Here is a 26,119-nt window from a genome sequence, read left to right on the forward strand (position 1 = left end):
TGTTTTAATGACGTAAGGTGCCTTGGGTCCTTTCGGGGAAGAATAGACATATTTTAATTAAACCAACCAACGATGCGTGTGCATTGGCGATCCTGAGCTTCAAAGGCTGATTGTCTATCTTTGCAAACTTTATAGTATTTCTCTTGCTATGGCGAATGCAAATAACTCTTTGCAGGGGAAGAGAGAGAGAGAGAGAGAAGCGCGCCCCCGCCGCCACTCCCTCCTCTTCCTCCTCCATCCGGGCCATTGCACGCGCGCGCACAAACACACACACACACACACGCAGAGAGAGGCGCACGGGGGCCCCCCGGGAGCGCGCGCCCGGGCTCGGAGTGGCGCAAGAGGCGGCGGGGACGCGCGCCCGGGCTTTCGCCGCACCGCCGAGGGCAGGCAGAGCCAGAAGAGCGGCCGGAGGCGGAGGCGGAGGCGCCGCGGCCGCCACTTTCTGGCCACCTCGCTGTGCCGGGCTGGCTCCGGAGGGGGATCGGCGGCGTCCCGGCGGAGGGAGGAAGCCGAGCCTTCCGGAGGCGAGGAGAGGGTGAGTGAGGAGGGCGAGGGAGGAGGAGGAAGAGGATGATGATGATGATGAGCCCGACCCCTCCCTTCTCCTACATCTCTGTGTGCGTGCGCTCCCTTTTTCTGCAACCAAGCTCTCCCCCCCCCGCCAGAACTTCCCACTCCTGCCCTTGCCAGGGTCCTTCGCCTCCCCCCCCACCCGCCACCCTCTTTCTTTCCTCCCTCCTCTCTCTCTCTCTCTCTCTCTCTCTCTCTCTCTCTCTCTCGTGTGCGATCGAGCCTCCCTGGCTCGAGGCAGCCTACCTGACTCTGAAGGGCAGACGGCCAGTTGCTTCAGAGCCCTGCCGGAGGGGCATCGCGAGAGCATCGGTCCGGGCAAAAAGGGTTGGCAACCAGAGGCTGCCTGGGCTGGATCAGTCTCTGGGGCGGATCCATCCGACAGGGCTGGTTTTTTTGGGGGGGGGGGGGCACGGATGCATCCCAGCATCAGAAACCCCCTGTGGGCATCTTTCTCTCCTCTCTGCTCGTTCCTCCTCCTCATCATCATCATCATCACCCCTTGGAAGGGCATGGTGTCCTCCATCCATCCCTTTGTGAATTTCTCCTTTAGGACACCCCCCCCCCAAATACAGTAGTTCCTTGCTTACCTGGATGTGCTCTTGAGGTCTGTCTCTTTCTGCCCCCTCTGGAAACCTCACTGTTTCATGGCAAAGGAGCCCCCCCCTCTGCTAAATGTCCCCCAATATATATGTATGAATGTCCTTCAATGTATATATTGTATATATTATATATATATACTGTATATATATTGTGTGTGTGTGTGTGTGTGTGTGTGTGTGTATATATAGTGTATATATAGGTGTATATATACAACATATATGTATTGTATCATGTACAGTATATGATTATTACTATGTTACCATCCAGTTATTGCCTTTATCCCAACAGATCAGGGCCCCTGGCTTTCCCCTTTTCTCTTTTGCCTTCCTAGCCATGGCGATGGGGCCTCCCTCTCTTTTATTTACTTAAAATATTCCCACCCCCACCTTTCTTTACCCAACACGACCCTTAATTGCCTCTCCTTTTGAAGGACCGGCCCCTCCCTTCTCTCCTTTCTTGTGTCTCAGAATGATGTCCGGTTCCCCTCGGTCGCCCTTCATCCGGAACCTCGTTTCCCTTCCTCCCTATTTTCACTGTAAGCATTTTCTCTTCTCCTTTTCCGCACGCCCTTTTAAAAATTTTGCTTATTCTTTCCGCACGCCCGAAAGCCACTTGTTGCTCTGCCTGTTGACAGAGGTCTGGGTGATTGCCAGATGCCCGCACCCCTGGGGTGTTTTTCCCCCGCGGCCTTCCATCGATGTTGCCATCTATCCTGCTTGTTTCTGTTTTTGCCCTTTGCTGAGCCGGTCGGTCTCCGATCCATTTTCTCATCCCAGCCTTTAGAAGCCTGCCATGTTTATCCTCGTCTCCCACCACCCTTCCTGTGACTTTTATCTACTGTGGCTTCCTCCTATTTCTCCTCCTTTTTGACTTAAAATGGTTGTTTGGGTCCCCCCCCCCGTCAGTTGCCCTTTCCACCCTCAATCCATATTGGCCCAATTTCATTAAGCATATCAGAAAACGGATTTCTCCAAAGTTTCCACCGGGTAGCCGTGTTACTCGGCTGCAGCAAAAGCAGCGAAGTCGAGCAGCGCCTTAAACCCGGATGGGTTAACTTGGCATAAGCCTTTACGGACTGCTGCCTGCCACACTTTATGCCAGATAGAACTGGTTAGTCTTTAAAACACCATCATATTGGATTGGGATTTTCCACTTCCATGAAAGAGCCAGGACAACTCTTAAACTGACCACCTCCTCTCCCCTTTCTTCCAATACTATCTTCAAAGTGTGCACTTCAACCAGCTACAGTTCCCTCTGGCAACTGACTCAGATGTGTGACATACTGAAGTCAAATGGATAACTAAATAACTAAATAAATAAATATTTAAACTGCATTTCATAATATCACCTCTCTGTGCATGCCTTCAAAATCATGATTAAGTTCCTGAATGCCCTTTTGAGGTTAAGTTTTGAATGTTTTCTTGCTTTTTAACTAGTGTTCAGTTGTATTTCAATTAGTGTCTAGTTTAATTTTGTTTTAAATGTTTAACTTAGGTTTTTGATTCTCTTCTTTTTAATATGGTGAGCCGCCTCGGTTCTCCTTATCGGGAGAAAGGTGGATTTATAAATAAAAATAAACAAAACAAACAAATAAATATGGAGGCACAATCCAAACCTGCCTGCATCAGGTCCAGGCAGAATGTGGTCCTCAAGATACTGTGATCCATCTCCGGCATTCTTCACCAGTGGCTATGCTGACTTCTTCTTCATCCATATCGGAAGGAGTCCACTGTGGAAGGATCAGCTAATAAGGGCGCTGTGGTTGCTCAGAGGACATCTAAATGTCCCCACATTCTTCAGGAAAGCTTCTTTTGTGCTGAACTACAGCTGATGAGATTTGCACTCCAGCAACATCTGGAAGACTGGGTTTTGCACACTGTTGCTTTAAACCCAGCCTAGTTTCCCAGAAATCGGTGCTTCTGTCCCGTCCCCCCGCAAGCAGAAGATGCAGATGATTACTCCCTGCACATTGCAGGTTGTTCATATAGCAGGAAGCTGTGGTTTCCCGTTAAGTATGAATTGACATCTTGACAGATGTCAGATCAATCACAAGAGCTCACTTTTGGAGCACGTTGTTGACATTCAGATCATCTTATCCCTGGCACCTCAAGATAGGGCCGGAAAATCCTGCCGGATACGGTGGCGAACTGCTGGCAGGCATTATGGATCATACTAGGTGGCCAGGGACCTGCCTTCATGTGAGGTTACTCCCCAAGTGGTGGAGGTAATGATGTGAGTTTTGTGGAGAATAGGGTTGTCCATTATGGAAAAAGTGGCACACTTGGCCGATTCAGTCAGAATGTGTAATTTCCTTGCCAGTTAGCGTGGAGGTCAGCAAAAACCAAATATGTCACACACGTGCATAGGCGGATCAAGAACATGGTTTCATTTTCTGCGTGCCTCCTTGAAGATTCAGAAGGAAAGTGGAAATAACATCTAATATTTACCGTCAAAACATCTTGCATGGGCAGTTTGAATTACTGTATCTATTGCAGTGTTCAGGGTTTGAATAAATACTTAGCGCCATAGGAATGAAATGCTTTGGAGTTATTTTTTCCAATGTATACACCTTTGTAATTTAAATTGTGTAACCCACTGCAGTGGATTGCCACTAACGAACAAGGCACCAACTCAGTACAGAGGTGCATCTAGGAATATGACCAGCAAAGCTTCGTTAGCTAGTGGCACTTTGATGAGTTTGTTACACAATTTAATATACACATATAAAACACCAACACACATCTGGCTTCTATTTCTTCATTGTTCACCTTCAGCAGTGTTTAAACCTGTACTCTCGATGAAAATTAAGAGACGAGTGTTCAACAGCAGACTGTTGTGTATCTACTCAGAAGTAAGCTTCCCTGTGTCATGTCGAAAAGTATAGATAGAATGGCAACCTAAATCTCTAAACCTCCTCCCTTACAAATTCTTTGCATTTTTCCTTCCTCTGCTGCCTTTAAATAAAAATTCTTTTCATTGTTTTTAACCAATAAAAAATGCAAATAGAAGTTTGCTTGGCAAGATATTGCTTTAGCTCAAAGCAATTTTCCTATTCTGTTCTTGATGGAACAGCAGATTGAGTTCTGTAAACAGGAATGTTTGTTTTTTCTTTCCTTTTATTTTTCTTTTGAAGGTCTGCTCCAGTACATCACATGGTATAATATCTCACTAGGTTATGTATAATTCAGGTGTTTAATCTTGACTGGGGGAGTGGAGAAGCTTTGCCTTTCTCTAGAATCCGAATTTAGCTTTTTCTTTGTTATTTCAATCATGACCTGGCACCATAGGCTTAATCAGAGGCTGAAGTTACTTATCAGTTGAATTTAAAACTAAAGAGTAGAATTTACTTACAGTGGTGCCTCGCTTAAAGATGATAATCTGTTCCAGGAAAATCTTCGTTAAGCAAAAACATTGTAAAACGAAATTAAAAACCCCATTGAAACACATTGAAACCCATTCAGTGCATTCCAATGGGATAAAAACTCACCGTCCAGCGAAGATCCTCCATACGGCGGCCATTTTCGCTGCCTGTGTAGAGAGGAATCCATCCCTAAACAGCGGGGAGCCATTTTAAGCACCCGGTGGCCATTTTGAAACCCCGACGATCAGCTGTTTTTGATAATCGTAAAGCAAAAATCGGTTCGCAAAGCAGGGAACGATCATCACTAAGCGAAATTCCCCCATTTAGACCATCTTTTGCGATCGCAATTGCGATCACAAAAAGATAGTTGTAAAGTGGATTTGTCATAATGCGGGGCAATCGTTAAGCAAAGCACCACTGTACTGTCTTGCCCTATAATCATCAAAAACTTTTAGACATGCTTAGAGTTCACAGCTTTTGTTATTAGAACTTGATTGTTAGTGACATTTAGATAATAAGGTGTACAGTATTTCATATGATGGAGACCAACGGTTACATCTGATTGAGTTATCCAAGCACAGCATGAGAGCTGAGGGACAGGTTGGGATCTACTGATACGATATCTCCAAACATTATGAAGTAGATTACTGAGATTTCTGAATTCCCCTTGTCTAACAAACGTTTCCTCCATCTCTCAACTAGATTTAGAAGAGAATTGAGGTTAAGTAGATCAGAACAACTGACTTTTTCTATGAAAAGATTCTGAACTTGATTCTGATGCTCTTCAAACATTTCTGGGCCAAGCATGGGGTCAGAACAACTTACTCCTTAATTCTCAGGGCGTGAGAAATGATCTTACCCAGCCTTGGTTAGTATAATAATCTAATAATAATAATCTTAGAACTGCAGAGCTGGAAGGGACCCCCAAGGATCATCAAGTCCAGCCCCGATCAAGGAGACCTAGTTGGGGAATCGAACTCCCAACTCTGCAGCTCTGCAGCCAGATGCCATCCAGTGGTTCTCTCTGAACTCCAGTGAAATACAAAGTACAGTGGCGCCCCACATAGGATTAACGTCGCTATCCGGATTCGTTGCTATGCGGGGGGGGGAACCCATAGGAACGCATTAAACTCCGTTTAATGCGTTCCTATTGGGGAAAAACTCACCGGTAAGCGAAGATTCCCCCATCCGGCCGCCATTTTCGCTGCCCGGTAGGCGAGGGCAGGACGCAAAAACGCTGCGGGCGGCCATTTTCTGTGCCCGGCGGCCATTTTGGAACAGCTGATCAGCTGTTTTCTAAATATCGCAATGCTTACCGATCATCGCAATGCGATGTTTAGCCTATCTAAACATTGCAATGCGATCGCATTAGTGATTGCAAAAAACGCGTTGCTATGCGGATTTTTCTTTAAACGTTGCGCACGTTAAGCGAGGCACCACTGTAGACCTTACCAGCTTCAGATCTGTCGACTCCTGCATCAAGATATACAAATATAATTTCGACAGGGTCTGTCTTAACTTTTAAAATGTAATGACTGAAAAAATGTCTGTCGTAGGAAGGAAAATAAAAGGTTCTAGTTTGTTCGCTTGTTTTGATTGGAAAAATTTTTTGAAAACATGAATCATTCCGAAATCCTTCAGTAGCTATTTAATATTTTGATTTTTGTTTATTTTGTTGAGATAAGTTTCAGAACTCTCCTCAAAACAAGGCCATTAATTAGCAGTTCTTTGTTCCGAAAATAATGGGGGGAGTCTATAAATGCATAAAATTCCTGCTCTTAGAGATCACTCGTTTTCTTCAGGCATAAGAACAAAGAGCTAATTATATCCTAATACTGTATAGGTCCCCGTTCGCTTGAAGAACCTTTCGGTGGCCCGACGGTTGTTATCTGTTTGTAAGTGGAAAAACTGAAGCAGAGGGTCATTGGAGGTGACTGAGGTCAACTCAGTTCAACAATCCAGAAAGCTGGAAGGGAGTGTTCTGTACTGAAGCTGTAAAATCTCCTTTTTGGAGGATGAAACAAGGCCTTCTGCTGCATTGTCGATTTCGTAGCAGATCAGCGTTTTCCTCTGCGTAAAGTTAAGCTCAATATATTACTTTGCAACATTGGCACTCCTTATTTGTGAAGGAGAGACGGGTAACAGAAAGGAGGAAACTCTGCTTCTTAATCGTAGCCATCATCATGTAAACAGAATGTTTTATTTCTGTGTGTTTCTTTCCAGTTCCCCTCGTTTTAAAGAATATGTAATGCAGTGTGGGGGACTTCTTCAGCTCTGCTAACCCCCCCCCTCAAGTCAACAACGTTGTTATTTTAATCATGCCCGTGTACACTGTAGACTTAATCAGAATATGAAGTTACTTATCCATTGAATTTAAAACTAAAGAGTAAAATTACTTATTATCTTGCCCCATGAACAGCTTCTGGACATCCTTAGAGTGCGCAGCTTTTGTTATTAGAACTGGATAGTTACCCCGATCTTTCCCCCACACACTTACTTTGTGTCTGGAGAGAATAAGCTTAATTTGGAGTAATTACTATAACTCTACTAGGTCTTTTGACTCTTGAATGCCTTGTGGAAACTTAACATTTCCCTCCTAGAGGTATCACAGACTCTTTCTCCCTCAGCCATCCTCCTTGCAAGGAGATGGCTGAGATTTTTCTTCTGAGTTGTCTTTAGATTCATTGCCCGATTGTTAAAATCCTATTACATAGGAGATAAGTGCCATGGTTTGCTAGGCAGCTGCTAGCACATTCGGAGGGGGCTGGATAGCTCAGTGGTTTAGGACGCTGGCTGCAGAGGTTGGGAGAGTTGAATTCCCCAAATTTAAAATTAGCGCACAGCGAGTTCCAGGCTTAGCATGTGGTTTTGCTTAGTATTCCAAGTGTTGTTTCCAGCCATCAAGGTTTTAAAGGTTCTGTTCTGGTTCTGCCAATCCTGGAGCGGGCAAAGGGCAAAGAGTTTTTATCGTGGTGGACTCCGGTTCTGCGAACCTCTAGTTTCTGGAAGAGATCATCATTGTTATACAGTAGTTGATGTCTTTTTCGAGAAAAAGAAATGTTCTGGTTAAAAATCAAGATGTGTAGGGGATTAGCAGAGCAATCCTAAAACATGCTAAGAGTAGGGGGGAAATCCATGGTGGAGTTACTTACTACAGCTTTTCGTGCTGTGTCAGTCTTGCATTAGCCAGGCCAAGAGAAGTAAGGTGGCTTTTTCTCTCTTCTCTGTTTGGCATGATACAAATGTTTTTGTCTTGGGTCTCGTCCTCAGTTGACTTGCCTTGTAGGAAACAGAAGGTCTTTGGCTTCTTCAAATCTATGTCTTTACAGGCATACATCTGTTTACAAACGCCTCGGTTAACGTAATTTTCGGTTTACGAATGGAAATCCATTGAAAATAATGCCTTGGCTTATGAAATTTTTTTTTAGTATGAAGAAAGTTTCCTCAGGATGCATCGTGTCTAGAGGTTTATAGCACTGCCCCCATTCTTGTGGCAATCTGCTTTCCGATTTATGAATTTTTCGCTTTACGTAATGTCCCGTAAAAGGCATTAATTTCGTAAACCGAGGTACTGCTGTATTTATTTATTTGATTTATATACCTGCCGACTTAGTGAAAACTCTACGACGTCTACATTGGCTTGGGCATCTTGTGAGAATGGCTGATGGTTGGATTCCAAAAGATCTCCTGTATGGAGAATTAGTGCAGGGAAAGCGTCCCAGAGGGAGACCACAGCTGCGATACAAGGAGATCTGCAAGAGGGATCTGAAGGCCTTGGGAATGGACCTCAACAGATGGGAAACCTTGACCTTCAAGCGCTCAGCCTGGAGGCAGGCATTGCATCACGGCCTCTCCCAATTTGAAGAGACCCTTGTCCAGCAGGCCGAGGCAAAGAGGCAGTCCCGAAACCAGCAAAACCAGGGAGCTTGACAGGGGTAGATTGCATTTGTCTTCAGTGTGGAAGGGACGGTCACTCCCGCGTTGGCCTTCTCAGCCACACTAGAAGTTGTTCCATGACCTCTGTTCAGAGCACGTTCCCATAGTCTCTCGTGACTGAAGGATGCCTAATCCTAGTGAAAACTCACTTTTCTGGGTGGTGAACGTGAAAGAGGCTAAAGCTATAGCAGCAGCATCACCCCGCAACAACAGGAAAAGTAACAAAATTATATACAGAGCAACAGCACAACAAAATCGTATGGTGGCATCAAATAAAGCTCCAGAATAAAAATGGTAAATTCCTATCTCAATGGTAGTCTATTTTTAAAGGCCTCTGTATAAAGTTATGCCCGGATGATATTTTTTTGAAAGAAGGGAGAAATGATACCTGGGGTGCATCTAGTGGAGGGGCATTCCACAGGGATGGGGGCCACCACCAAAAAGGCTTTATTTCTAGTTGACGTTCTTCTGGCCTCTCTTGATGTGGTCACTGTAAGAAGGAAGGCCTGGGAAGAACAGGCAGTAGTTCTATGCGAGAAAGGAGAAGCAACTCTGAATAGGTTTCAGCACTAGAAGAAGGGTGTTTTAGTGGCAGGCTTCATTTTCCATGTTCACACCTCCCTTGGGAATAAACCTCCAGGGACCACGGCTTAGCACCTTCACTGTGATTGCGCCTAGGTTTGGTCATGTACAGTGGTGCCTCGCTTAACGAGGATAATCGGTTCCAGCGAAATCGCTGGCAAAATCCTTGTTAAGCGAAATAAAAATCCCTTTGAAACGCATTGAAAACCCGTTCAGTGCGTTCCAATGGGCTGAATAACTCACTGTCCAGTGAAGATCCTCCATAGGGGTGGCCATTTTCAGTGCCTGTAAAGCGAGGAATCCGTCAAAAAACACAGCAGGGAGCCACAGTGGGCGGCCATTTTGAAGCCACCGATCAGCTGTTTTAAAAACCGTCTAGTGAAAAATCGGTTCCCGAAGCAGGGAACCAATCGTCGGGAAGCGAATTTTGCCTATTAAAACATCATTTTGCAATCACAAAACAGTCATCCTATAGCGGTTTCGTCATTTAACGAGGTAATTGTTAAGCAAGGCACCACTGTATTTTTTTAAACTCTATTCTGCATTTATCTTTTTATATATGACTGAAAAACATCAGGAGGCACTCATTTATTTCAGCCACTCATGACCCTTGCTTTGATTATCGTAGCTCAGTGGTTGAGGTGTCTAGCTGCAGACCCAGAGGTTGGGAGTTTGATTCCCCCCTTCTGCCTTCCCTGAGGGGCTGGACTTGATGATCCGTGGGGTCCCTTCTAGCCCAGCAGCTCTAAAACGGCGATGATGATCCTCACCATGAAAAAAAGGAGTACAATTTGAAGCTTCTTCCAGGAATTCCGTAACGGAGGACCCCCCCCCCTCACCTGTCAGTGGAGAATGACTTAGAATAAAATTTTCACAGCGATCTTTTTAAATCTACCGTCTTAGAACGGCAGAGCGGGAAGGGACCCTACCAGTCTTTTGAGTCCGGTCCCTGTCGGGTGGGGAGGCAGAATCAAGCCCCAGCTTTTCTTGAACATTATGAGCTAAATTCATTGTTCCACGGGTCGCTTTCTGCTCATGAAGATTTTTCTTCCTCCCTCTGGCCCTCCAATGTGCTCTGGAAGCCTTCAGAGTCGTCTAACAAAAATGAACAGAAGGATGAGGGGGTTGGTGAGGGGAATATAATTCAGCCGTTGTGTTTTTCCCCCTTTGCTAGGAGATCATGGAATACAATCCTAATGACGATTATTAAGACTCTGTACGAAGACCGTCGTTCTGATCCGGTGCTTTGCTCTTCTCTTTTTGTTTCCCTCCGCCTCCCTAGGAAGGATCCGGCCACAGACTTGGGATACGAAGAGAGGGAAACGGCTTGGAGTGGGCCATGATTAGAGACACCATGAAGGCGTGGAGCGATAGTCAGTCCGACCTCTACAGCAGTGATCTAGAAGAGGAGGAAGAAATGATATTTGGAGAAAATGAAGAAGACATGGAAGAGATGATGGATCTAAGCGACCTGCCTACCTCCCTCTTTGCCTGTAGTGTCCATGAAGCCGTTTTTGAACTTCCAGAGCAGAAGGTAAGTCGCGCCAAGAAGCGCAGACAAAACCAGCGCTAATCTAGCTAATGAAGTGCACAACAGGGATGTCTCTGTATTTTATACAGGAAATTGCAATATCGCAGGATCTAAAAATATAGGTTAGTCCCAGATGCATTGTTGTGGTTATTGTTTTACAATTTAATTATGTAGGCTACACAATGCCAAAAATGTGGTCTCAAGATCTGATATTGTAGTTCTCACAGTAATGCAAATATTGGGCGACGTGGGTTTTTTTTGCACACAACGTAAAATCCTCTTACCTCTTTGTCATCTTTCCCTAAAATAGGTATTTTATTAAAGCAGAGAGGAAATAAAATACTATCATTACTTCTCATTGTCCTGACAATCATCAAGCCAGGTGGATTGCACGTAGGGTGGCATGTTTCCATGACAGCCCATATAAGTCTGTGTTTCTAGAAGAATTCACATTTATTACCTCATAATACACCTGGGTAACAAAAGATGTGTTTTCTGTTTCTTTCAAGTGCTGATCAAAATACAGTTAAAAAAAAGAGATAACTATATGTTGCTGGATACCTCGGTAATTCTGAAGCATTGTGTCTGTTTGCTTAATTAATTAATTAATTAATTAAGCAAATAGACACAATGCTTCAGAAATAATTAATTAATTATCTGCCACCTTTCTCCTAAAGGATCCAAGAGTAGTTTACAGTATGAAAAAACAAACAAACAAAGATAAAAGCCAGATAATAAATTATTACAATATTTAAAAAGCATTAAACAAGTATCATATTAAACCTCATAATAAGGACAATATTATAAACACTTTCGCAAGAATCTAGCTTAGGTGATAGAGGCCCAACTGGCATAATATCGTCATTGGCTTGGTAGGGGTAGATGGCGCTGTAGGGTAAACCGCAGAAGCCTCTGTGCTGCAAGGTCAGAAGACCAGCAGTCGTAAGATCGAATCCACACGATGGAGTGAGCTCCCGTCGCTTGTCCAAGCTCCTGCCAACTTAGCCATTCGAAAGCACGTAAAAATGCAAATACAGAAATAGGTACCACCGCAGTGGGAAGGTAACGGCGTTCCGTGTCTAGTTGCGCTGGCCATGTGACCATGGAAACTGTCTACGGACAAACGCTGGCTCTATGGCTTGGAAAGGGGATGAGCACCGCCCCCTAGAGTTGGACATGACTGGACTCAATGTCAAGAGGAACCTTTACCTAGGCATCGATGATGGGAGGGGTCTGATTTTGGCTCGTTGCTTATGTTATAATCCACTCAGAGCCTCTGGGGTTGAGTGGAATAAAAATGCAAACTTATATATATATTGTACCCGCATTTTTAAAGCTGGATGGTGCAACCGCTGCATAAGTCGGGGAGCCAGTAAAGGGTTAAGAGTTTCTCGGGTGGTCATCTGAAACTATTATTGTTCACACCACAATAATCATTTTTATGCACTGATGATCGCTGGTCTCTTTATATTGAGTTTCCTTTAATTTTCCAATGCAAGGAAGATGAACAGGAAACACCATTCCTCTTGCGGATAGCTTTTGCTTCTCTTGACTTCCCGGTTCTAGTTGTTATGTTAAAAAAAAACGGTTCTTGCCCGAGGGCGTCCACTGATGATCATCACAGTGGCCATCATGGAAGTAAGTGTCTCTTTCTGCCTTGTGTTATACACAAAGCCGATTTGCTTTCTAGTTGACCCCTGCGCCGTCATCTTTTCTGGCTTCTTGTGTAAAGCAGAGACCGATCCCAAGAATGTTTCGTTGCAGAAATGACCCGGTATGATTATTTTGGTCCTGTTTACTATAATCCTTATTATCTCATCTCATTAACTGTCTGATATGTTATCCCATAAGCCTGAACGGCTGAATGTTAATTTCACAGCGTGCTGGAAAACACGGCGACTTAACGACATGGATGCCCCTTTTTCACAAGGTCATCTTAGGCGCATGCAACTGTAGACGGCCTAATGCTGCACTGCACACATTTTCTTTTTATTGCAAGCACTTCTCTTTATACTTAGAATTTGCAGAGCTTACACTATGAGGATATGTGTGTGTCCTTTTTCGGGGGGTTCATGACAGTTCGCAGGTAACCACCAGCCAGAGTCCGAAGGCCGAAAGGGGGGTTAAAAGGAGGGGAAAGTATTTTTGGCAATGCGTAGCCTTCGGCACGACTTCCATGCCTCCGTGGTTTTAGCAAGGGCAGACGTAATAGCTGTGCGTTAAGAGATTCCTGGGCTTAGAAAACACAGAAGGGGAGGCAGCGGGAGGCGATTCCACCGCCTTTGCCCAGCCCGGCCCCACTAGCCACTAGGAAGAGGACTGCCATAAATCAGCTACACAAATCATGTTTAAAGCAGCTTACTTAACAGCGCTTGGATAGAGGAGGGGGAATTATGTAATAGCTGATGTAGTGACACAGTTGTTGCTGCCGAGATGAAGGAGGGTCAGAATGCTACAAGCCGGTTTCTGCTGGAGTGAGATACAGTGGTGCCCCGCATAGCGACGTTAATCTGAAACGCTTACCGATCATCGCAATGCGATGTTTTCCCATTCAAAACATCGCAATGCGATCGCATTAGCGATCGCAAAAAATAGATCACTATGCGGATTTGTCATTAAACGGTGCGCTTGTTATGCGAGGCACCACTGTATGTGCTTCATAATTCATGCTTTTACGAGGCTTGACCTTGGTGGAGGCCATCATCTACCTGTCTCTAACATGCACATTTTAAGAGTTATAGTTCATATAATTAAAAAAGAAGCACATCATTATTATTTTTCCCCCCATTCTCTTGAAGTTTTTCTTTGGTCCTGCGCAGTTCTCTACGGGTTGAAATTGGTTAGAAGGAAATACTACAAACAATAAACATCAGGGTGGCGTCTAATTCTTACTCCCAAGTAGAGGAAGCCCATGGAATGGAGGGAACTTGTGAAGGCAACACTTACTGTAACCACCATTGGTTCAGTGGGTCTGCACTGATTTGGAATAACGCTTGGATGTAGCCCCCAAATATTCGAGCACCTTTCCAAAAAGAATATATATTTTAAGTCGGCGTAAAATATTGTGTGTCCTGTTAGGATGTTTCTGTTGCGCAGAACTCTTGAGTGCTTTTATGCCATTGTGCATCATCAGACTCTTTATAGTGACGTGGGGTTGCTGCTCAACACTGTAGCGCATGCTTTGTCTACCGAAGGCCCCAGGTTCGATTTTTATTATAGTTGGGTAGGGCTGGCAAGAATAACCGTCTGAAACCATAAAGAGTGGCTGTCAGCCAGAACCAGAAAATATAGAGCTAAATGAACCAGCAGTTTGACTCTGTGTAAGGCAGGTTCATGTATTTCTTGTCTATTATCAGATTGTCTCGTGGTACAGTTTCACAAAGACAGTAACTGGAGGGTGTTCCATCTCTTGTTGAAAGTGGGTTGTGCTTGCCCAGTATAAACAACAGCCACCTAGATAATAAAGACCCTTACATACAATAGGGCCCCCTTATCAGCGGAATCAGTATCAGCGGATTCACTTATCCGCGGTCTGAAAATATTTAAAATAGCAAAAGAAAAAAAACCCAAAATACATATTTCTAATGATGAAGAGGGAGCCAGAGACCATTATATGTATAGAGTTTGTTATTATAATAACGTTTGGTACAATCTGCGTTTTTCAGCGTCTGCGGGGTCTTACTGTATATGCGAGCGATTGATTTAGTGTGACCACTGTAGTTCATATTTCTGGATCCATTCTCAATTCTGTCTCCAAAATAATCCACAGATAAAAGGGGAGAACATACATTCTCAGGGGGAGACTACATCCATGTTTGGTGGTCTCAACATTTCAAGTGAAAACACGAGGAGGATCAGGAAGGGGTTGAATTATTTTCATTGCATGATGTAACCTTATTGGAATGGAAGAAAAAGTGTTAAGAAACCGCTGGTCCACCTTGTTCAGATATCTTGTGATGAAAAGAATAGTGAATTGCAATTGAAAATGCTTAATGAGGCATGTTTAAGGAGTGGGAAGCCTAAGTAAGTTGGGAAAAGTCATTGTTAGTAGAAAAAGGCTATATAAACACCCAGTGGGTTCTCAACAAATTTTGGGTAACCCGTGAAAGCTAATTGGGTTCTAAAGAGGACGTTCAGAACCGTTATTTATCACAAAGGATCACAAGTGTTGTATAAAATATGAAGAGTTAATATGAGATACAGTGGTGCCTCGCTTTACGATTGCCCTGCATTACGACGAATCCGCTTTACAGTCTAAATGGGGGAATTTCGCTTTGCGATGATCGGTTCCCTGCTTCGGGAACCGATTCTTCGCAAAACGATTTTTCAACAGCTGATCGGTGGTTTCAGAATGGCCGCCGGGTAAATAAAATGGCTCCCCGCTGTATTTAGGGACGGATTCCTTGCTATACAGGCAGCGAAAATGGCCGCTGTATGGAGGATCTTCGCTGGACGGTGAGTTTTAAGCCCATTGGAACGCATTGAACGGGTTTCAATGCATTTCAATGGGCTTTTTATTTTCGCTTTACGCTGTTTCTGCTTAACAGCAATTTTCCTGGAATGGATTATCGCCGTCAAGCGAGGCACCACTGTATGTGTTCCCCTCTATTCAGCACTGGTTAGACCTCACCTAGAATCCTGTGTTGAGTTCTAGACATCACACTTTGTGAACGATACCAACAAGGTGAAGTAAGTTTAGCGGAGGGCAACGAAGATGTTCAGGGGATGGGAAACCAAGCCCTCTGAGGGAAGACTGAAAGGACTGGGGATGTTTAGCCTTGAGAAAGGAAGACAGGGGGGTGATAGGATAGCACTTTTCAAAGACTTGAAAGGTTGTCATCCAAAGGAGGGGCAGGATCTGATCTCGGTCATCCCAGAGTGCAGGACAGGTAATAATGCCCTGAAGCTACAGGAAGGCAGATTTAGGTTAAATGTCAGGAAAAACTTAACTGTTGGAGCAGTATGACAATGGAACCAATTAACCTCAGGAAGTAGCAAGTGCTCCAGCGCTGAAGGCATTCAAGAGGAAGTGGGACAACCCTCCGTCAGATCTGCTTTGATTTGGATCCCTGCATTGAGCAGGGGGGGGTCAGACTTGATGACCTCACAGGTCCCTTTCCAACTCCCATTATTCTATGATTCTGTGAAATTGTACTGTTGAGAGTTAAAAGTACACATAAAAGCTTGCATTTATCAATAAGGAAAAATGTATGAAGTTATAAGCACTGAAATGTTTGATATATAGATGTCACAAAAAAAACACCCTGCAGTTTAATGATAGATTGAAAACACTCAACAAGGGCATAATTCTAGTAAGTGAAGGGAACATTCTCTAACAGCAAAAGCCATAATAAAATATCTGGATAAACATCAATGAATCCTGTGCCTGTTAGCAATGTGATGCAGTCATCTGCATTCGGTGACGTTAGTGGAAGGGAGAACAATTAATTCTGGATCTCTGCTGATTTTCTAGAAGCCTGTTATTTAGGCTGCTTGGTGTATAGGAGTCCTAAACATGAGTCAGATGTTCAGGCCTCATGAGTCACCATCAGGCAGAAACTAGTTCATCAGTGAGACCGGGGTTCATTGAAAAGGATGACGTTCTCTACAGTCTCATGAACCGTGCTTAATCTGAAATATTACCGTGTTTTCTACAGTGAAATCCGCAGCATTGACGTAGAATTTAAATGCACACTTCCTTAGCATTCAAATATAAATTTTATACATTCTTGAGAAAAGCATTTGGGTTATCTAAATTCTGCAGACATTAGGGAAATTTGGCATCTGAACTGTTATTAACACACCTTGCTTGTGCGGAGGATCCATTTAAGCTTTTCTTGAATGCCTCTTTGTACTTTCTGTGATATAAACACACAAGATGGCTCAAATTCCAGAAACGGTTGTCTTTTGAACATTTTCAAAGTCCAGTTGATTCCAGGGGCCACCCGTCCCTTCTACGCAGCACGAGGCAGTTGACTTGGTAGCCGTAAGGCCTGGATCCTCGCGTTCTGTGTCACTCCTGCGATCGCTTTGCAGGCCAAGGGGGTTCCTCTGTAGCCACTCAGCCACACGACCTCAGGAGGGGTAAACTCAACAGAGTGAGTTGTGGTTAGGACTACAGAACTGGCGCCTGTTCTTCCCAGCATGAATCCTCTTCTTTAATACTGGAATATAACATGCACAACAGGGACACTTTGAACATGGGGCTTATTCCTTAGGTTTGAAAAAAAAATGCATATTATTGAAATATTCGGTGGTGATAACAATTCAGTTTGAAATCTGAAAGCAAAGTTGATAAATTGGTCCATCGTGCATCAGCCCCTGAAACAGAGCCTTGATAATGACCACTAGATGGCTCCACGACCATTACATTCTGTTTTCCTTTACAGTGGTGCCTCGCTTGACGATAACGCATTCCGTTAAAATCGCTGTTAAGCGAAATCGTTGTCAAGCGAAATTTAAAAAAACATTGAAATGCATTGAAACCATTCAATGCGTTCCAATGGGCGAAATACCTCATTGTGCAGCGAAGATCCTCCATAGGGTGGCCATTTTCTGGTGCCTGTATAGCAAGGAATCAGTCCTTAACACAGCGGGGAGCCATTTTGCACAGTGGGTGGCCATTTTGAAACCCAACGATCAGCTGTTTTTAGATCGTCGTAATGCGAAGAATCGGTTCCCGAAGCAGGGAACCGATCGTTGTGAGGCGAATTTCCCCCATAGGAACATCGTTTTGCGATCACAATAGCAATCACAAAAACCATCGTAAAGCAGATTCGTCATTTAATGAGGTAATCGTTAAGCGAGGCACCACTGTACCTGCAAGAAGAACAGGGCTGTTATTTATTTTATTTTATTTTATTGGATTTCTACCCCGCCCATTTATACCAAAGGTCTACTCTGGGCGGCATTACAAATTTAAAAGCAGTTAAACCAATAAACATGCACTATAAATGCAAGATGGTAACATGTGAAATTTAAGATACAATAGGAAGCCTGCTCGAATAGCCAGGCCTTGAGTTTGCTTCTGAAGACACCCAGAAAGGGAGCCAGGTGGATCTCCACGGGCAAGTTATTGCAAAGGCTAGGGGCCACTGCTGAGAAGTCCCTGTTCCTCGTTCTTTCCTTCCAGACCTCCCTCGGCATTAGGCTCCTCCGCCTCCCGGCCTGGCTGGAATGAGTGACTCTGGCAGAACTGGGTGGGAGAAGGTGCTCCGCCAGATATCGAGGTCCCAAACCGTTTAGGGCTTTATATGGCATCGTAAGAACTTTGAAATCAACTTTGTGATCCGTTCTTGAGGCTGTTTGCTTTATTCTCTTGATGCTCAGTACGGTTGTAGGTCGGTCACTGCTAGAGAACATAGCACGCAAGCTTTTCTAGCGACTGTCTCCCAAACTAAGAAACCTTTTTACAGAAGCAACTCTTCTCTTTCTGTCCTCAGGAAAGATTCGAAGCCCTCTTCTCCATCTACGACGATCACGTCACATTTCAGCTCTTCAAAAGCTTCCGAAGAGTGAGGATAAACTTTAGCAGCTCCGAAGCGGCAGCCAGGGCACGCATCGAACTGCACGAGACGGACTTCAACGGGAAGAAGCTGAAGCTGTATTTCGCCCAGGTATATCGTCTGCCGCGACTTAGATTTATGCGCGTCCCCTCAGAGATGGGTAGGAACTGAACTACGAACCTAAAAAAAACAACACTATGAAATGGGGCGGTTTGTGCGATGGGGCATGAAGCAGGGGCATTAGATTTCTTTTCCCCCCAGCATGAACCCCCCCCAAAATGAGTCACAAACTAGTTTGTTTGTTCTTGGCTACCCACAGACCACCCCGATCCATCACTTTTCTAGTCTGTGCCAATCTACACTTTTAAAGGAAGTGCCTTTAAAAAAATACAAATATCCTTTATTGGATCAGCAAAAAAAAAAAAAATTACAAAGTACGTGAACTTTGCTTGCCTCATTGATCACTTCTTAGTAATCCAATAAAGGTATTGCTCGATCTAGAGGTTTTCTCCTATGCATGGATCAGAAGGCTGTTACTTTTCAGTTTGCTGGGTTGTGGGGTTTTTTTTTAAGGTGTTAATCCAAAGTGGCGGTCACGTTTCTGTTCCATATGCTCCGGGAATAAAAGCAGATTCTCTAGGTATTTGTGCCTGCCTCTTTTTGTAAATTAGTCGCCAAGTTTGCCTGATGTCTTTCGAGTAGCAATATATATTTTTCTCGGCAAACCTCCCCAATCTTGGGTCCTTCTCTGTGCCAAAGGGACGGCTCTTCCTCGTCGTTTGCACCCCTGCCCCCATTAACGTGAAGATGGGCTTCAAAACTTGAAAAAATGGGCTGTATGTCTCTGTTGAATGCTTCAGAGCAGCTGCTGCCGGAACAGATATTAGCTATGGATAACCTAATTTTTTACTATCCAGAAGGTCACATGTTCAAACCACACTGTTCCTGGCAAGCCCTTTACACCTTGCACAGAAGCACACAGTGTGCCTTGATGTGTTGATAGTCAAGGCTGCATGCACTCTATAAAAGCGAAATTAAAAATTATGTGCCTTAGTACAGAAAATATTATTTTTTTAGAAGATAATTCCTTCTGGAACTTACATAAATAAATATGACTTGGTTTCGCACCCCCTGATCCTCCTTGTGGCTTTCCTCTGAACGTCCCCCAATTTGTCAGCATCCTTCTTGAAGGGCGGTGTCCAGAACTCGAATGATCACCTCTAAGGCATCTCGGAAAATGCCAAATTAGAAGAGCCTAAGGATATCTTTTTAAAACAGCCTGAACAGGGTGCAGCTGTTGCCTTTCTCGTACTGTTCTAGCTCCACTTGTTCTTTCAGGTCCAGATGCCCAGCGAAGCGGGGGATAAGTCTTACCTCTTGCCCCCACAACCTGTGAAGCAGTTCCTGATCTCGCCCCCCGCCTCCCCGCCGGTAGGATGGAAGCCGAGCGAAGATGCGACTCCCATGATCAACTATGACTTGCTTTGCGCTGTTTCAAAACTGGGGCCTGGTAGGGGTGTTTCTGCTCTACTTTTTCTGTCTCTGTGTTAGTAAAAGCAGATAAAAGCAGGCCTTTAAACCAGCAACTTGCCCACTAGCCTTTGGCAAGTAATAAATTGTCTCCAGACAACCAGGTAAGGGATCCTTATAGACACTGATTCTCATGGCATCCTTTGGGCAACTTTTCTGCTGATGCTGATACAGTAGGACCCTCTTATCTGCAGAATCAGTATCTGCTGATTCACTTCCCCATGGTCTTAAAATAGTAAAAGAAAAATTCCCTCAAATACAATGGTGCCCCGCTTGACGATTACATTATACGAGGAAATCGCTTAACGATGAAGTTTTTGTGATCGCTTTTGCAATCGCAAAACGATGTTTGAATGGGGTTTTTTTTTCGCTTTGCGATGATCGGTTCCCTGCTTCGGGAACCGATTCTTCGCATTATGACGATCAAAAACAGCTGATCTTCAGGTTTCAAAATGGCCGCCGGGTGTACAAAATGGCTCCCCGCTGTATTTAGGAAGGCTTTTTCGCAAGACAGGGAGCTGAAAATGGCCACCCTATGGAGGATCTTCACTGGACAGTGAGTTATTCAGCCCATTGGAACGCATTGAACAGGTTTTTAATGCATTTCAATGGGATTTTTTATTTCGTTTGATGAGGATATCGCTTAACAGCGATTTTGCTGGAACGGATTATCCTCATCAAGCGAGGCACCACTGTATGTATGTTGAACGCTGAAGCTAACAGAGCTGGTCACTAGAGGGAGCCAGAGACCATGTTATGTCTAGTCTTTGCTATAATCCACGTTTTGCTGCATCTGCGGTGTTTTTGAGTCAGAACATACTTGTTAACCAGCGATACCGCATTGACCAGGAAGCTTTCCTGTTCCGCTTATTAGCTTTAGACTTGTGTTTGCATTCCGTGTTCTGCATTCCTATCCTATTGCACCTTTACTGGTGTACGTCCCCTGGAATTCATTAGGGGGGAAGGGCAATTTGGGACAGATTGTAGCATCCTGTTTGGATGAAGAGAGCTTTGTGGCGCAGGGGTTTAACTGCTGTCCTGCTGCCAAAACTGTGCTCACGACCCCGGGGTTCAATCCCAGGTAGCCGGTTCAAGGTTGACTCAGTCTTCCATCCTTCCAAAGTCAGTAAAATAAGTACCCAGCTCGATGGGGGGAAGGGAGAATATGTAGCCTGGATAATTACCGGATTTTTGTGTGTATAAGACTATACTTTTGTCTAAAATCTTTAGACTAAAAATTGTATCGTCTTATACACGGAAGTAAGCTGAAAGAGAACAAAAACAAGTGGAGGGGAAATCAGGGATCAAAGCGATCCTGCAGCACTTTGATCCCTTTCCCCTTACACTTGCTGAGCCCCACTTAGATTTCTTAATTTTGGATTAGAAAAGTGGGGGGGGGGGGCTCTTATACACGGGGGCGTCTTATACACGGAAAAAATACGGTAACTTGTGAACCTCCCAGTGAGTGCTTGAAGCGCTGTGGGGTAGTATATAAGCCGCCCGCTTTGCTTTTGCTTCGCCCTGCTCACATTGTTAACGCTGTAACTTGCCGTCCCGTTTTAGGGGAGAAGTACGAGCTTCATGCAGGAACGGAGTCCACCCCCAGCGTCGTCGTCCACGTGTGCGAAAGCGAGACGGAAGAGGAGGACGAAGTCAAAAACCCCAAACAGAAGATTGTGCAGACGAGGCGGCCCGACCCACCGCCCGCCTTAGCGAACGAAAATAAAACCCTTGAATGTACACTAGAGGTCAGGGGCGGAATGCATTACTGAGCTGAAGCTGTCTCTTAACAGCCGCGGAAGGCGGTCCGGTTTGCCTTGCAGTGTTTATACATCCTGGCGAGAGACTTCTCTTGTAGCCGTCTGGAGAAGATTTTAGATGCCAACGTTTTGAAGAGCACTTTAATTTTTAAGGTTAACTTGCAAGATGTAGCAAATCCACAAGAGTTTTTAAAGTCCTAGTCTACTAGGAGAGTGCCATTTCTGGGGTGTGTGTTACTCTTTTCTCGGTGTTCAGAAGGCCGAAAGGAACTGCTGCTGTCGCTCTAGGATTGCCACCTGGTTTTTTGTATGTGAGTCTCATGTATATTTTTTTGTGCGCTGGTGTATAACATGATCTGATTAACGGTGTTCTGAGTACTGTATTGATGAATTCTAAGTGTAATGTACAAGGCACATTATTCTCCGTAGAAGAATCTCAAACTGGTTTGTTTTGGGGGGGATGGGTAGAACCAGATTTCCCAACAGGTATATATTTCGTGGCTTTTGTTCCCCCTTAGAAATGCCGTAGTTGTGTGTGTTGAATTTCAGAGTACTTTTGTGAATTGACGTGAAGCAAACACAAAATGGGAACTGCAACAAGGTGTCTTTTTGGCTCGGTGTATTTACGAAAACTGAAATACAGCCGTACCTCGGTTTGCGAACACCTTGGTTAACGTATTTTTTCGGTTTACGAACAGAAATCCATTGAAAATAATGCCTCCTCGGTTTACGATTTTTTTTTTTTTGCAGTACGAAGCAAGTTCCCCCAGGATGCATTGTGCCTGGAGGTTTATAGCGCCACCCTGATTCCTATGGCAAATTGCATTTCGGTTTATGAATTTTTTGCATTACGCAACGTCCCGGAGAACGCATTACATTCGTAAATCGAAGTCCACCTGTACAGTAATGACCCTTGTATCCGCGGATTATAGCAAACGCTATTATAATAGCCAGTGCTATACATAGCGTGATCTCTGGCTCCCCCTAGCGAACCGTTCTGGTAAGTTCATCATTAGAAATTTATATTTTTGAGATATTTCTTTTAATATTTTTAATACTTTCAGGCCGCAGATAAGGGGGGTCCTACTGTATGTACAGGAAGGCTGCAGATCATAGATTTACTCCTTCTTCGGCACTTGTTTCTTCGTTGTTCATCGCCTGTTTCTGTATCTTGCTGGGGCTGCCCCTTAGGCAGGATACTGTTTAGTGTGTGTTTAGCTGATACCTCTCACAAGCAGAAACTATGCACCCACAGGGAGGGTCCTGTATCTTTTCTGGTTCCTTGCAAAACATGGCTCCCCGTGTTTAACCAACCAGATCCTTCATCTTGTCTCTGGAAGGTGGTGTACATCGTGAAACGGAGTTACACATAAATGCAAACGTTCGTCATCACCCTTACAGCAGTGACAATTTAGATGTGTCCCCCATGTGTAAGTCCAGAAGAGTGCTTTAGATACCTATCTCTGCTCCCTCTGCCCTTCTTAACAACCCCAGCTGATCTGTATTTTGTCACGTCCAGGGCCTTGTGATCATTAATTTTTGCATAGTATTGTGGCTGACTTGTCACAGTCTTCCTTCTCGTCCTGTATCCTATGTGGTGTTCAATCGTTCCTCTCTCGAAATTCCCCAGCGTAGACTTAGGGTCTTAAGGAGAGCCAAGTTAGCAAGTCCCTGTGAGCTTCCGGTTGGAGCGCTTACTTATTGCCTGACCTTCCCTTGTTCTCATGCCATCAAACCTTCTATTCTTACTACAGTAGGACCCCCCACCCCCCCGTATCCGCATGGGTTTGGTTCCGCAGATGCTGGAAAAACGAGGATTACACATCGAATGCTATTACATAGCATGCTCTCTGGCTCCTTCTAGTGGCCAGTTCTGGCAACTTATCGTTAGAAATGCATATTTCTGGGATTTTTCCTTTTAATATTTTCAGTCTGTGGATAAGCGAATCAGTGGATACTGATCCCGTAGTTATTTGGGGGGGGGGGGTCCTGCCGTACATCTCAGGAAGGGAGAAAAGCTTGCACCGAGATAGCTTTCTTTCCACTGTCGTAGGAAACGTGCTGACAATCGAGCTGCCTAGACTTGACCCATACGGCTAGACCGTTTTGGCTAAGTCTGTCCTCACCACTGTGTTCCCCCTTCTCAGTGTCTTTTGGAAAGCAGCACCTTAAGATGCTGTTCATTCAGCTTTCTGTAATGCTGTATTTCTAACGACTAATCTTTTTTTTTCTCTCTCTCTCTTTTTAATGGCTAAACTGACAGAATAGATGGGGTGGGCGGGACATCAGAAGTTTGGGTTCTGTGTTCCCTACAAAGTCATCAGTTGTACCAAATTCTCTGGGAATCAATCGTGTTGGGCTCCAGAGCGCAGAAGGGGGTGCTTTTCTGTGTGTCGTAACTCAAAAAGTCAGGCAGGTGCTTCAGTGGTCTGCTTGCACCAGACTTTGGTGCCTTTCAGACATAGCGCTAAAGGCTCGGGGTGAGACCTCTCCAAAGGCCAAGACGCGGCTCAAAGGCTCAAGTAGAATCGCCTTTCTGTTGAATCCTTTTCCAATCACAGAAAGTGGCTGGTTCCTGAGATCTACGGGTAGATCTCTCCCAGAAGCAGTTCAGGATCAAACAGAATCAGAACTTTGTTCCATTTGCATGCCTTGGCGCCGGCATTTAGGCGAATGACTGCTGGGGACTCGAAACGCTGAAGTTGAACCCGTAAGATCCATTTCAGAACTCATTAAAATTGACCAGGTGATCTCTCCACCTAACTTGCCTCTCAGGCTTGGTGGGGATAAAACCACGTACAAAATAACACCAGGTACATAACTCTGAGGCTCTTCGGATGCAAATAGGATGGATCAAGATGGCAGTGATTCAAGGCAACGGCTCTTTTTCCAGAATACAATTTAGTTATTCTCTGCTTATTAAGAACAAAGGCAAGGTTACTTATTGTTACTTGACGTATTATTAAAGCTGTTGACATTTTCCACACCATGTTCTGTTAACATTTTTTTTAACGGTTCATTTATTCTACAGAACAATATTGGTTGTTCCCAATAAATGGTCAGAATCTTGTTCCATGTTTACTGTCATGTGTTCAGAATGGAGTATACTTTTGCGTGAAAGGCCTGGAGAAGCTATAAATGTATGAATCATGCCAGCCCCCCCTCTACCTACCTACCTACCTACCTACCTACCTACCTACCTACCTACCTACCTACCTACCTACCTACCTACCTACCTACCTACCTACCTACCTACCTACCTATAAGGCTATCGAGTTCAACCTCCTGCTCAAAGCAGGAATACAGATCAAAGGCTATCTGCCGGGCGGTTGTCTAAATTGTCCAAATTCATCTTGAATGCCTCCAGCGTTACAGCGCTCACCACCCCTTGAGGTCCTTGGTTCCATTGTCGTACTGCTCTAACAGTTAAGATGTTTTTCTCGATATTCAACCGAAATCTGGGTTTCTTGTAACGTAAGCCCATTGTTCCATGGCCTGCCCTCTGGTGCAGAACACGCAGCGTGGTGCAAAGTTCTGAATTCCTCAGAGTTCTTCAACAAAGTAGGTGGCGATCCTGGGGGTGCAGGAAGAAGGAGCGGCTGAAGTCCTAACCATGGAATTCTGAAGAACTTGGGGGGGGGGACTTGAGTCGGCATCGCTGCTGGCCTCAAGTTCCTATTTAGGAATATTCTCCACCCTTTGGGAAGTTCCAAAAACTGATCTGTCCATTCTAGTCTTCTGTGAAGTTGTGAGATAATGCGGATAATTAAATAATTAGCTGCCCCGTATCTTCTAGGCAAACTGCCTCCCAAATCAACATCAAAGGGATGGCAGCAGCTGGCAGTTCTTGGGCTCAAATCCACTCCCTTGTAGGGTATTGCCTCGTTCCTTCCTTGCCAACAAAGAGCAGAAAGTGTGGAAAGAATGGTATTTGCAGCAAAAACATTTCCTCAAGAGCTACTTTGGGGGGGGGGAGTGGATTGTGCCAGCTTTCACCTAACTTTCTCAAGACGAGCTGCCTGATCAAAACTGATTGGGGCCGAGCAGCACGATAGAACTGTGAGAATATGACCCTCTTGGGATGAATCAACAAAGCATGGAGAGAGGTTTGTGATAGGCTGATGTTGCAGTGGACGGCAGTCAACCATGTTTTTCAAAGGGGCAAATGTGTTTTCCCGCTTCCTTGCCCTGTTTTCCCCCTGCAAAACAGGTGATCACTCAAGAGAGGACAGGAAAAGGGTGGGGGGGGGTCATCGAGAAACAGCAAACTGGGGGAAGGTGTTTGAGGAGGGGGCGTGGTCTATTTTAAATTGCTTTTTGTGTGTGTGTTGATAAAGCAAGAGAAGCCGCTGTTCCAGAGCTATACATCACGGTATATTGTGCGCTAGGCAAACAAGGCATGGCTTAGCTGGCGCACTTGCAGCCTCTCTAAGGCTGTTGTATTGCACTTCCCATTATCTGGCTGATTCTGATGGAGTTTGTAGTCCAGCAGTAGGGAGATGCCAATTTGCACAGCCATGGCTTGGAGAATAAATGTGCCAGATCAGCTTGGCAAGCAGTAGCTCAAGTTTCACATAGGCTTGCTACCAACCACCAATAAAAGGACATATTGTAGTTTGTATTATTTTGAAGGTTTCTAGTGTAAGGTTGAGGGGGAAAAAGGTTATACTGGCTTGCAGTACATGATGGATGCTTCCAAACAGATAGTTCCTGGTGCTATCAACAAAAAGAGGTTTGT

The 26,119-nt window shown here is 44.6% G+C and overlaps 1 protein-coding gene across 1 annotated transcript; it reads left to right on the forward strand.

Moving 5' to 3' along the window:
- Positions 1-274: 274 nt before the first annotated feature.
- Positions 275-24,451, forward strand: RCAN3 (RCAN family member 3). Its single transcript, XM_072979457.2, has 5 exons — positions 275-538; positions 10,338-10,589; positions 18,029-18,202; positions 19,430-19,601; positions 21,185-24,451. The coding sequence occupies exons 2-5, from the start codon at positions 10,395-10,397 to the stop codon at positions 21,391-21,393; spliced, it is 750 nt and encodes a 249-aa protein (XP_072835558.2). The 5' UTR covers positions 275-538; positions 10,338-10,394; the 3' UTR covers positions 21,394-24,451.
- Positions 24,452-26,119: the final 1,668 nt, after the last annotated feature.

The sequence above is a fragment of the Pogona vitticeps genome, chromosome 9, assembly GCF_051106095.1.
Source record: "Pogona vitticeps strain Pit_001003342236 chromosome 9, PviZW2.1, whole genome shotgun sequence".
In the NCBI taxonomy this organism is placed as follows: Eukaryota; Metazoa; Chordata; class Lepidosauria; order Squamata; family Agamidae; genus Pogona; species Pogona vitticeps.